The sequence below is a fragment of the Equus quagga genome, chromosome 9 (assembly GCF_021613505.1).
Source record: "Equus quagga isolate Etosha38 chromosome 9, UCLA_HA_Equagga_1.0, whole genome shotgun sequence".
Lineage (NCBI taxonomy): Eukaryota > Metazoa > Chordata > Mammalia > Perissodactyla > Equidae > Equus > Equus quagga.
Window position 1 is genome coordinate 8,808,708 of NC_060275.1, and position 14,465 is coordinate 8,823,172.

At 37.1% G+C, this 14,465-nt stretch overlaps 1 protein-coding gene across 1 annotated transcript in view; it reads right to left on the reverse strand.

The window, feature by feature from the left end:
- Positions 1-14,465, reverse strand: part of DOK6 (docking protein 6) — a 400,855-nt gene that overhangs the window by 87,331 nt on the left and 299,059 nt on the right. The window contains exon 6 of the mRNA XM_046672318.1: positions 6,163-6,301. Within this exon, the coding sequence (XP_046528274.1) occupies positions 6,163-6,301 (139 nt within the window). The remainder of the gene's footprint in view (positions 1-6,162; positions 6,302-14,465) is intronic.

Below are 14,465 nucleotides of genomic sequence, written 5' to 3' on the forward strand. Positions count from 1 at the left end.
ATTTAACATCATATTAGTACTAGAGACACAAATCTGTGCAATTGGGAAAGGAGAAATTTAGCATTAATGAATTAGCATTTATGAGTCATTCTTTATGTGCCTGGCAATGTGCAAACCTATATGTGTTATCCCATTTAATATCCACATAAATTGCCAGCAAATATGCCATCTGAACTTTACAGACAAGGAAGATGAGACTCTGAGGGATAATATAAATTGTACATGGTGACACAGCCAGTGAGTGATGTCTCCGAGGCTTCAGAGACCAGGATGTTATTCCCTCTTCACGGCAACTCACTGTAAAATAAAGTATTGGAGCCCTCTTCTTCAGGGAGCGGTAAGGTGAGGATTACACCAATTGGGGCCATTCTACTGGCCCATGGCAGGAACACGAGTGCCTCCTTCCCCTGTTCAGAGTAGAACACCACCATACATGGGGCAGAATCCGGAGGTTCTTGAGCACAGGAGCTTTGCTATCAGCTGCCTGTTATCAAATGTCAACTCCACAGCTGCCTACTCATTTGACCTCAGGCAAGGTACTCAAACTTTTTTTTTTAAGATTCAATTTTTCCTTATCTCTAAATTGGAGTTAATATAAAGCACCTTCAGTGTTGTTACAAATATTTTATAAGATGATGCTTTTAGAATGACAATGTTTGTCACATCTAAGGTGCTCGGTAAAGACTGTTGTGTCATTATTGCTACTACTGCATAGGAGAAGTGGCTTAGACCAGAGGCGCCTATGTATGTATATGGTCAAGACATGGAAATTTGTCCAAAATGAGCTATCAAAGGAATGACAATGAAGGCAGAGGCATATACTACTTGGATCTAAGTCTAAGAGCTTAACGGAAGTACAGAACCCAAGAAATATGAAAATAAGGAGCAGATGGTCAGCATGGGCAGGTCGGAGAGGGGGGTGACAGATGGGAGAAAGGTGAGCAAGGCTGGCAGTGGGGGGTGTGTGTGTGTGTTTGTGCACACGCACAATATAACCTGGGAAAGGATAGTCGAAGCTTTTTCTGTATGATGAAGAGAGTTAAGAAATGCCTCATGTAGGGTGGCTACGTCAACAGGTTTCCTGATATGTCTGAGACAAGAGGGATGGGGTAGGGACAAATAATGCAGAGGAGAAGCACTACAGAAATATAACTGGTTAGCTACTGTGACATGTGAAATGTGTGTCTGTAAGAAAAAACATGTCTTCTGCTTAATAAGGAGATGCTGCAGACAAGCGCAGTCTCAGCGGAGAACATTGAGTTTTTACTTGTTCTTGGGAAAGACCTCATGAAACTTGAAAACTATATAGAAACAGAAACCCCGGGACCTTTCCAGTCAAGCGCGGCACTGTTTGGATTCATTCAAACAGTCCTCTGAAGTTTGAAGGTTTATGGGCAATCGGTTCCTCACGGACTTGACTTAATTTTCAATAGGGGACACCTCACACTTAATCTTCCATTTTACCCAAGATAAATGGAAAGGAATTAGAAGATACCTCACTGAGTTTGTACCAGACAAACAAATAAAATGTAGTTTATACATTTAGTGTAGTTTACACATTTAATGGAAGTTGTTAGATGTCATTTAAAATTGCACTTTGTGGAATATTATTTTCATTAAACTTGAAACAAAATGGATGTTATTATCATATAGTTAAACCATGTAATGACCAAAATACTTTCATGGAGTGTGAAAAAATCTGGGCTTTAGAATAATATCAGAAATTATTACAAATATCTACATAAATACTTTGAACACCATTCTTACCTGTAATCAGTAATGCTTTTAAGAATATATGTACTATTAATCAATCTATTTACCTATATCTATCTATAAGTAGATGCATTTACAGAGCTGTGCTTTATATTTTGATGAATACATGTTAAAACATTAAATTTCATAGGTGTTTAAAAACTTTTCTGCTGTCTTTTGACTTTGAAATATGTAGATACTTAGAGGCTCTTGTAAGGTTTGTATAATTAATTTCCAATGTCTGCACATAAGGAAAGCTGGGATGAACTTTAATGGTGGTTATAAAATTTTACCCATTTAAAAATAAAACAAAACTAAGTTTTTTATTTTGCCAGCCATTTTATGAATTAGCTAATAATTATTGAGCTTTTACTAAATGTCAGGTGATATTCTAACACTCTGAATAGATATTACTGCTGCTTGTTTCCCTTAAAAAGGCACAGAAAAGGTAAGTGACTTGCACAAGGTCACAAAACCCTGTTAGTCTTTCTCTAACATCTACCTGCTTAGTCACTATGGTGCGCTGCTTCCACATAATGCATATGCATTCATTGAATGCATCCCAGGATCTGACAACTATGCTTACGTCCTTTGAAAGTAGGCTTAATTATCTTCCCACGGCATTCTTACATCAATTTCTTAGAATTTACTTTGCCCAGTAGTGGCCTACATTTTTTTCCTATTTTGCAGCACTGTCCAAAGGGAAGACAGTCTGATTCTTTGCATTGTATGTGTGGACGTCATTATATGTCCATGTGCTGAGTCATCCTGATGGACCTTAGCAATCTATTGTTCTCCTTTAAGGAAATCATTCTTGTACTTGCCATGAGCAGATTTACGCCCCTGAATAAATAAGGATAGCATTGTTTAAAAAGAAAAAGGAAGTCATTCTTGTAGACTTTCCTTATTATTTTTCTATTCTAGCAATACAAATAAAAGAAACAAATTAATTCTTTCATCATCTTTCTCAGGAAGGAAATCAAAATATCCACTTTTAACAGCTTTATCAATTTAGTTATTCTTTTTTATCCACTACTCTACAGTTCAAATGCACTGTTTTATTCACAATGCTGGGAACTTTTTCTAGCTATCAGATTCTTCAAGCAAGATAGAAACACCATCTAACTTAGATTATGGAGATACATAAAAATATGTTTATTCTTGTGTTGCCCAAGAAAGAAGGTAATAAACTAGGGTAAAACAAAGTCTTACACACATGTGATGTCAAAAGATTATATAGAATTCTTTCTCTTATAGTTAAGAAATGGTTGTTGAGACATTATTTCTCATTCAAGTTTGTTTATCTATAAGGCCAGTCACACTCTTAAATCATGTCTCTTTAAAAGGATGAGTAGGAGCTGGCCCCATGGCCCAGTGGTTAAAGTTCCTCACACTCCACTTCAGTGGCCAGGGTTCACGGGTTTGGATCCTGGGTGCAGAACTACTCCACTCATCAGCCATGCTGTGGAGGCATCCCATACATAAAAATAGAGGAGTATTGGCACAGATGTTAGCTCAGGGCTAATCTTCCTCAAGCAGAAAAAAAAGGATGAGTAAATGCTTCAGTTGCTTGAACAACTATATTTGGGGCATTCGTTGCTTATTAGCTCCTCAGTAATTTAATCTTATAAAATCTGTTTAATTATCCTAAAAATATGTAAACATCTTCTATCTGATCAATCTCACATGGCGCAGTTTTATAACTGGAAAGCCAATGAACAGTGCCATCTTATTTTGTAGTAGACACATAATAAATGAAGTACGTTTTTGTATCTTAAATAGTTTTTTTGATATCTTTCCAACTCCAAAGTTATATTTTTGACTAGTTTATAGCACAGGCATTCATTTTATTTTAAAGAGCTAATGAAGCGTTAGATGGAGGGTATTTAAGTATTATTTCATACTTGTTGGAACTTCTTTTTTAAGAGAATTTTATGTATGTAGAGGAGGTCTCAGAATAAAAAGAAAAAGTTGTGTCTGGATATCTGGAAACCTTTGCAAATGGTCCTAGAATTTGGGGAATTGGGACAGTTTTCATGTTATAGTAGCATGCGCTAGGAAAAGCATCATTAGCTCAGCTTATTCTAAACAATAGACTAGATATAGATTAGTTTTATTAGTATTAACTTTCAGAGAAAAGCATAGCGGTGCAATCCTTTCAAAAATTAAACCAAATGCTCCATTTACATGCATGCCCCAAGTTGATGGAATCTCTGATTTTGTGATTTCTAGTTGTTGAGTGGTACTGAGCTTGCTGTTTAAACATTTGCCCCACTTTCCCTTCCATCTCGAGCACCAGATCCATGGTGTACCCCTCCAGCTTGAGATTGCCTGAGATCTTGGTAAGTGGTAAGCGGATCTTGGTAGGCCATCTCTAACTCCCTCACAGCAATTGCTTCGTTCCTCTCCCGGACTTGCCTCTCAGTGGCACAGGACATGATGAACACACAACAGCATCAACAGCAAATGTGAATTAAATTTCATTTTGCAAGTTTTTTGGCACGAGATTGTTAGACATACTTGAAAGGAATTCAAAGATATTATTTAGCTACACCTGGGAAAAACAATTTAGTGTCTTCACAAACGTTGCAAGTCTTATAATTATTCAAAAATACTCCTATAGATGGATTACCATCATAATAATGAACATTTCGTGGTATGTCTAGGTGCTAGGTCTGTTCTCAGCACTTCATATATATTAATGTGTAAATACTTCATAACAACCAAGTAAGTAGAACTATCATAGTCCCATTTTACAAATAATGGAAAATGGACATTTAGAGGTTAAATAATTTGCCCAAGATTACAAAGCCAATAAGTAGTGAAATTGGGATGTGAACCCAGGACACAAACTGAGTGCTCTCCTTTATGGCAGATAATTAAACAGTTGCATGAAAGAGCTTTTGGAATTTCCGTCATGAAAATATAATTTAAAATGACTCTACTTATGAGCATTTTGCCTGTTCAGAACAACTATAACTAAAGAAGAACTCCAATTGTTAACTAATAGCAAGTGATATCACGAGTGTTAACTCTGGTTGCAAAGGAGCATCAGCAGATTGCAAATATGGGCTGAAATGAATGTTCAAGATTCTGAAATAATTTGAAATTTTATAGTTATATTTTTTCACTTGATTTAAGCCACTAGAAAAATGTCACATTGATTAGATAAGTGTTATAATGGTTTAAATTTAACCCAAATCTTTCAAGAAGACTAAGTCATATCAACCTCTTATTGGTGGTTCTTCATTTAATCCCAGAGTCATATTAATAAACCCACTACTGTTCAAGCTACTCCTTCCTCCCCATGGAAGGCCAAATGTCCTATAAGCCTGATTTGCATTTGTCACCCTTAGGAATTAGGAAGGCTCATTAAACCATACCTTAGATAGAGAGATAAAAATGTGTATGTAATATTGAGAACATTAGAAATGCATTAAGAATAATAAAAGATCATTTGTTAAACTACATCTTCTTTGTTTTCTTATATTTAAAAGATAATTTTCTTTTATACTTCAAAATATTATGTAATTGAGCATTTAAAAAATCAAAACCAATATAATACTACATATAGAACTCTGTAGTCTTTAAACTGGAATAGAATCATGGGTGCTTTTCTGGTGAATGATCCACCTGCTTCCCTGTCCTCCACCTGTCCTCTCACAGATGAAATCTGACGCCTCTCTATAAAACCCGAAGGAAGAGAGAAAATTCACCTCTGAAGATTATTGCCAATAATCCTTCCATTGTTTGCTTTTGAAGGAAGTTAGTAGTAAGGCTTACAATTTTTTGTTTTCAGCTACTTGTAAAATTTACTAATTCAGATTCTTTACTAAATTATTTCTTGCCTTGATCCTGAAACTGCAGTATAGCTCCAGGACAGGATAATAGACAAATCATTCTGTTGGTAATCAGTATAAGCACCTTCTGCAAACATTTTATTATTGGCTCTGAAACATGTACAGAAAAAGCTAGAAGTTTCAGAGACTCCAGAATAAATATAAAGACAAAAAGGAAAGTGGAATCCTTTCTGGTAGTAACTTCATTTTCCTAGTTATTTTGGACCCACATTTGAATCTCTGATCGTCCATTTCTATGTGGAGAGATGCAGAAAGTATTGCTTCTTGTTTCATTCTCTATGCATTCCACCCCTTTTTGGGTAACCAGGCAACAAGTCATAAGTAGACACATTGAGTGCAGAGTTCTCTCTTAGTGGCCACAGATAACATCTTTTGTCATATGCTAAAAAGGGTATTAGAGAGATGAGATTCAGTAAACGGGACGAGCTCTTGGACCAGGATAGGGGTAGACACCAAGGTGCTACATAAATGGACCCACATATACACGATGTGCATCAGACCTCGTGACATTCATTTCCAAGCTATTAGGTTACCAAGGAAGGAGCCTTACCCGGGCCTTCTGCTCCATTTCTAGCATTAATCTTTCATGTTGCTCAGCTATGGCCAGTGTCGCAGAATGGACCTTCTGATAGATCATTTCTCCTTCCCTTGTTTGAAAAGTGAATAGTCCTTCTCCTGTGTCACACATTCTGTGAGAATAGAGATAGGGAAAGAGATGGGTCTTCATGTGTTCAAGTGCGTAACAGTTCTCCATGTAAAAGATGCCTTTTCCCTGTGCTACCCTCCTCTGTGACTGTCATAGCAGTTAGTGAAGCAGATTTGTCCTAAACCAAACCACCCAACCCACAAGTGAGTCTTTAAATGATACTCGAGAACAAAACTAAGGGTGAAAATCCATGTATTTTTGGGTTTTTAAAGATGAAGCATTCACAACAGTGTAAAGGAACAGATAAAAGTGGTTTAGATTATTGCAATGCACGTCTTACCGGTACTTAAAGAGTACAAACAAATGGTCATTTTCTTTAAGGATTTTCACATTTGTGACATCACAGCACTATCTCCTACGACTTGATACTGCTTGACATTTAAGAACTCAAGAAAAATATGCAATTTTATGCTTATTGCAGTAGGACCAAGGAGGAGACTATACATTTCCTAGTTTATGAATTTGCATACATAGGCCGAAGCTTTTATTTAAACTGAGTAATCCTTAAGTAAATCTTGGTACAACCTAGAAAACAACATGGCGTAAAGGAGACTCTATTTGCATATTAGAACATTTGGTTTGAATTTTGGCTCTGCCACTTACCAGCAGTGTGACTTTGGGCAGGTTGAATAACTTGCCTGAGTCCCCTTATACACCTCTAATGTACGAAAAATAATAGTACCATCTCATAAGATCCTTATGACAGTTAAAAGACTTGACATACAAAATATTTATAGTGCTGTTTAGCACATATTAAGTGCTCAAAAGTGTTAGCTATTACTATTTTCAACATAGATAAAGTATGGAAGTAACCTCAAATCCACTGTGGAGAAATGGTTGGCTTAATTTTAGTATTTTTATCTGGACTATTATACAGCTATTACTATGACATTTCTGCCAGCATAAATTAATATTAAAAATTCTTATAAAGTAAATTCAAGAGGAAAAAATCAGAAAACAAATTATTTTTCAATTATTTAATTATAACTACTTTTTCAAATGTAATTTTTATTGGAATGAAACCATGGACAATTTCTTAGGCAACAGGATTACAGGTCAGTTTTCTTAACAAAGACAAATAGTTTAAATTAATATTTTAAGCTAGCTTTTAAAAATAATCGGAGGCTTTTGGAAAGACCCAATCAATATCAATATGATGTTCCTACTCAGATATTGGACGCTAACTGGATTGCTGTGCTGTTGGTTTTTCAGGTTATAACAGTGTAACCACAGGTCTTCAGGACCAGTTCAACTGACCTCATCTCTTATCAACAGAGTAATTAAGAATTGCCTTTCAGAAAATGTGCCAAGTCGCATGGCCAGAGCACGCACAGAAGAGGAAATCTAGACCTGAAATAACCACGGAACCAAAGATCCTCCTTCCTACGGAACCCAAGGACCAGGACATGACTGGAACTTGAAAGTCGGACTCTTATCGGAAGTGAGAAGTTCCTCATTCAGGAAGATATGGTATTAAACTTCCTTCCCCATTTCATCAAAAATGTTCAGAACCCTATCATAAAAGTTTAGGGGCCGGCCCTGTGGCCGAGCGGTTAAGTTTGCGTGCTCTGCTTCGGCGACCTAGGGTTTCGCCAGTTCGGATCCGGGTGCAGACATGGCACTGCTCATCAGGCCATGTTGAGGCGGCATCCCACATACCACAACTAGAAGGACCCACAACTAGAATGTACAACTATGTACTGGGGGGATGTGGGGAGAAAAAGCAGAAAAAAAAAAACAGGGGGATTGGCAGTAGATGTTAGCTCAGGTACCAATCTTTAAAAAAAAAAAAAAGTTTAGAACCTCATCATGCATGTTTAGAACCCTGTCATAAATGTCTAAAACCTTACCATAATTGCTTGAAGGCCACTAATCAAAACCTGTCCCACCAGCATGTCCATGTGCCAGCCTGTTTTCCCTAACCTCTTAAATTTTACCCCAAATCCTGAATTGGGGAGACACAGCTGAGGGCACATGCCCCTTGCCTCCCTGCAGGGCGATCTCACAGAACCAAGCTGATCTCTTTTCCCAAAGGCTGATGTTGTAGTTAATTGGCCATTTATGCACATGAGGAAAGAGAACCCCAATTTTGTGCGGTAACAACATCAAAAGATTTGCACAAAAAGTTCATGACGCCAAACTACATCTTCCAGTACCAAAAAGATTTTAGATTCTTCTCTATGATTCTCCAAGGAGTTTCAGTAGAAAAGAAGTGTCTCAAGAGGATTCAGACATTACAGAGACTGTGAATGCCATCCGTTAAGGCCCCACAGAGCCAGCACTTAGCTTCTGTGAAAGAGATCTCAATAAAATTCACACAGCGTGAAATGGAAAGTCTGGGGGAAAAATGAAGGGTTTTCACAAAGTAAAACAAATGAGCTTTCTTTGTTGATTCAGAGGAGTAAAGCAATCCAACAGCAGGAGCATGAAAACCATTGATAAGTAGTGAGCGTTTCTTGTTTGAGGTTGAGTTTTGTTCATTGTCATCTGAAAAACACTGCTTATTTGCCTTGGGAAACGAGATAATGAAGACACAAATTGTTATTTCATACTCAGTCGTTGAGAGGTAAAAGGTCCAACACTTATCCACTTCCTGGAACTTAACTCTTCCCAGGGAGGGAGATTGAAAGCTGACAGTAAGGGTTTTCTAGCCTCTAAAATAAAAACCTAAGTTAACTTCATTCTTTGATCAAGAAACAAGGAATAAAAACAAGCTAGCATAAAAAAACAAAGCCATTTTAGTTAGAAGGTACCTAAAACCGAGCGGAAGTCAAAACTCTTCGGTAAAATTGGCTTGTATTTATGACTTTTGTCAGTGGTGTTGGGATGAACAGTTTAGGTTTCCCAGGTTTTTGTTTGAAACATGTTCTTTTGGGGGTGGTAAGGAACAGATATGGAGATTTTTTTTCTTATATGTCTAAACAGTTTTGTGATAGCAAGCCAGTACTAGAGAAGACGATAAGGGGACAGATAAAATGATCTTGATGGCTGCTGCCTTGGTAGTGGACTAGCACACCTGCATCATTGGAGCCTGTCCAGAGGACTGAATTGGAATCTGCATTTCAACACTATCTCCAGGTGATTCACATGCACATGATAGTTTGAGAAGAACTGGCCAGTAGAACTCTTTCCACGGGTTACTATTTCATTAAAGGGGAGTGGGACCCAAATGAGGATAAATTAGAAGCCATATTTGCGCAGCCTAAGACTGTGACACATGAAGCAGAGGCTTAGAAAGGAAGAAAACGACAAAAAGAACTAAAAAACTAAAAGAATCTTTGTCTTAACTTGGGAAGACCTAAGATAGAGGTGCTAGTTGCATTTGAATATCCTAACCCCCTTGTCACCAAAATGCACATTCCTCAATTGCATTTATTCAGAGAAAAAGTGAGTATATGGAAATGAATATGTGTCCTGACTCCAAGCTGGAATTCTATTGAAGGTATTTGCATAAAATTAATACTTTTTCTTATTTAAAATAAAATGTTAAAGAATATAATCTCTAAGGTCCCTTTCAGCTTTAAAGAATAGTCTACAGGGCTTCATAACAATTCTAACAGGTAAGTAGGACTGACACTCTTATTTCCAGGTGTTTTCTTTTTTTCTTTGACATGATGATATAAAGGACATTATAATACTATAGGACCTGGAGACTAACGGGAAAATTTCAACCATGATGTCATGGCCTGTCATATTGATTTATCGCATATTTATCAAGAACTATAAGCCAGGTGCTGTCTTAAGCCTGGGGATGAAAAAGAGGGAAAAATATACAAGGGTCTTTGCCTCCGAGGCTTTTCAAGTAGTGGGGAAGGCCGCTACATTGTTCAAAGGCCAACACTTTCAATTGGTAAGTGCTGCCAGGAGAGGAATGGGGCCAAGGGGAAGTCAGCAGGGGATTGACCTGAGCAAGTTACTTTATCTCCTTACCCCTCGTCTATAAAATGGGGACAACAAGACTTTGTCACAAGATAGTTTTTTTCCTTTTAATTAAACGAACTAACGTGACAGTGGGCAGGAAAGGATTAATTTAGCAGGTATGGGTCGCTCAAACCCTGCACATTACAAAGAAAGTCCTTTTTTCCAAATGGCTCCTTGGCTGGCTTATAGAATGTAACCTCTCAGCTTTTGGAATATTCAGCCTGATAAGAGTTTGCATGTGCCTGAGGCCTTGGCCACACTGTACCAGTTTGACCAAATGAGTGCATCCTAACAATGTGACTTGTGGTGAATGCCTGTTTTGCCTTTGGTGGAGACTGGAGTCTGAGTTGTCGAGCTCAGTCCTGTGGACACTGCACAGCTGTGTGACTGACCGTCAATAAAAATCTTGGATGCCAAGGCTTGGGGGAGCTTCCTTGGTTGACAACACCTCACATGTGTTATAACACGTCATTCTGGGAGAATTGAGTATGTCCCCATAGACTGTACTCGGGGACCCTGCAAGCTTGCTTCTGGTCTCTCCTGGTCTTCATCCCTGTGCTTTTCCCTTGGCTGGTTTGAATTGGCACCTTTCACTGCAGGAACCATAACCGTCAGTATAATGGCTTTTCCTGAGTCTTGTGAGTCTTTCTAGAGAATTGCTGAGCCTGAGAGTGGTCTTGGGGACCCTTCCACCCAAGGCAGTCAGCATGTTGTATATCTTGACATAATAATTTTTTTTAGTCTTTTCCCTAAATGGCTCTTTTTCAAATTCCACTCCTCTAGGGATCTAAGAGAGTACTCTCTCTTTCTTATCCCATCTCACCACTCAATTCCAGAATCACTTGAAATAAAGTACTGTCCATCTTCTCTCTGCTGTGTTCTAATAAGGAAGGAATAGTAGAGTTCAGGTGAATGTATGTCTTCACAGGACACTGAACTCCCAGTGAGGCACTCCACTACGCATGGTTCTCATAGACGCCTTCAAGGGGACAAGCGGCCCTAAAATATGGTGCCCTGGAGGCAATTCCACTTGAGAAAAAGCCCCTACCAGGTAACCATTAGACCACTGTCCTCTGTTTCCAGGCTTTAAGTCTCTAACTTAGCTCTTTATGAGTAGATGGCTTAATAATTCCAGGCTTCCTTCCAAATAACAAGCAAAAGAAATTTACCAAATCAAAAGTTATAAGAATACTTTACTTTTAAAAAGTGAAAATGGAGACTTTAAAATAACTCTCTGCAGGTCTTCAGATAAAATTTTGCTACAGATGAACTTGTAGATCTCTGGTGATTTTGTCTGTCTTCACAGCTGTATAATTTCATTCTCATTGTAAGTTTTGCAATACTGTATACATATTTAATGACGAAATATTTATCCTCCATGCACACAGACATTTTAGCAATGGAGAAGAACAGAAGCAATGGAGAAGACAGGAAGTTCTTGCCTGAAAACCCACTGGTGTTTCTAGTCAGTATTTAAAATTTAATGTTTAATTATAGAAAGTAATGAAATTCTTAAAAGCACAGCTTTTCTGCAGAGCAGTTAAAACCAATTAGCACTTTTATTCCGTTAACAGTTTAATCTTTATTGTCATTTAACAATGCTAGCATTTTACTTTTTTGTAGCAGCTATGAAAAGGCTGATGTTTCTCTCTCTGAGCTCCAGAGTCAGACTTTGATCTGTGGTAAGGAACTACAAGCAAAATGTACATACAGACAAAAGCAAGAGTAGAGAAAGTCCACAAATAGTCCCAATTTTCTAGGAGAGTTAAATATGTGATGAAAGTATAATCTCAAATCTGTGAGAGAAAGCTGGACTCTTCAATCAACTGTGTTTGGACACTAGTCATTTTGAAAAATATTTGGATCCATGTCTCTACCTCCACTGATATAAATTCCAAAGAAAGAAAATGAAAAAAAGTACTAGAAGAAAATAGGGAAGAATTCCTACATAAACTCCGAAAGAGGAAGGGGTTTCAAGTTATGATCCAAGGCAAAAAGTGACAAAAGAACAAATGGATAAATCTGCCTGTGAAAAAATCTTTTTACAAAATAAGAAAGAAACCATAAAATATCAAAAGAAAAATAAAAACTAGGAAAAATATTTGAAGCTCGCAACACAGATAACTTCTCATATATAAAATAGGTATAATGTCAGTATTTTTTTCAGAGGATTTTTTCCTATGAATAGTGAATTAATATATGTAAACCTCAAATTAATATATGTAAATCTCAAAACTGTGTTGGTAACTTATTACTCATTAAATACTACTATTATTACTACTGGTACTGAAATGGTCAGATATCTAAAACATATTGCTAAATAAAAAAACAAAGTGAAAATAATATGTATAGTGTATTAACATTTTTGTTACAAAAAATATGTGTGGAGAGAATTTGTACACATCTTTGCTCATAGGTACATTAAATTCTGCAAGAAGGCACAAGAAACTAGTCATTGTGTTAGGTATTGGGGGCAAAGTGAAGAGGACAGACATAGAAGTATGGTTGGGACACTTTTCACTGATACTTCTTTATGTAAATAATCACAGATAAAGGAATCTTATTGATTTATTAACTGAATTTAATTCATTAAAATTAAATTAACATTAATTTTTAAAGCAAGGGTCAGAGGATTCTCACAAGTTTTTTTTTTTTTGTGAAGATGTGGTGTTTAGAATATGCTTAGCTCAGTCTCTGTCACTTAGCAAATGCACTTTTACTGTTAAACTTACAAAATACTGAACTGATCATTAAGGGCCTCCCTTCCAATTTAAATTGGAACCTACACACATACTTTATATACATTTTTATATACATTTAATCTCTTTCCAGTGTAGCACAAACATCTGATGCAATTTTTAAGAGGACCAGGTTTGCAGAGAGCTCTGGTTTGTAATGTATTGAAATAACAACAACAATCATAGCAATGATGAGAATGATAATAGCCAGCCTCCATGGAGCACCAACTTGTGCCAGGCACAGAGATAAATGCAGTATGTGCATTACCTCATTGGGCCTCATCACACCTGACAAGGCCCTCACTGCCTCCCATTTTACAGAAAACACCATCCTAAGGAGGTGAAGGAATTTGCCCAGTCATTAAAATTTAAGTAGCTGAGCTGTGATCTGAACCTAGCCACGGGATTTTGGAGGGTAAGTTCATTATCATTATGCAAGCTTGCTTCCGTTCAAGACGAAAAGCAGAAAAACATGCATAATTCTTTAATTATGAAGATTTTTGTAGTGGAGAGAGCTCAGGACAGGGCTTAGGATAAAACATTTTGAAGGCTCTCTCCCTCTTTGCCACTGTTCCTCTTCTGTCAATTCAGCTTCCTAAGACATATATCTCAATGGATGTACCAGTAAAATGCACATTAAGGTCAATCAATCAATCAACCAAACTGTTGAGTTGGAATCAAACCCTCCCTGCACTCCCAGCTTCATGTCAAGTCCTCCGCAAGGAGGAAGGTACACCAGAACATTTGCCCCACTATCTGCCTCTTGACTGGGTTTCTGTATGGCCCCACAGTTAATGCATATGGTAACTGTTCTGGGTTGAACTCACTGTCAGTGCCTTACGGCTACTATGATTCCCCTCAAACAAGCTGAGAAACTCAGGCTTACAAAGAAATCTTGATTTTAGTCCAGCTCTGCTGCAAATTAGCTTTGTGAAAAGCTGTTTTCATTCCTTATAAAATTAAGTTTTTTAATGAAAGAGTTGATCTAAGTGATCTCCAAGGTACAAATTTGTTCCAAAATTCTACAATTCCTCCATCTGTGTACTCACTGAGGGCCGAATGACAATCACATTAATTACAATAGCTCCATATTTTCAAAGTTTTAATTTTCTTCTATTCTATTTACTTTTTCTTACTTCCAAATTTTCTCTTTTTGATTTTTCAACTCAATGGAAAAGCCAATTGAGTCTCCCTGAAAGAGTCTGAAATTTTGGCTTTAGCAAATCCTTGAAAAAATATAAATGAAAGATGCTCTTCTATTGACTTTTCTTTCTGCCTCAAAAATTGAGAACTGAAAAGTCCACTGTGTGAAGATGTAAAACAAGTCATAAGACTTTAATTGCTATTTAATTATCTCAATACATGATCACAAATTATTACCATTATCATTATCATACAGTTGCATTTTATGTTTATGAAAGTTTAGTGAAAAAAAATTTAAAAAGGTTCACAGCTAATTTTCTATTCATCCTATATATATCTCTCCCT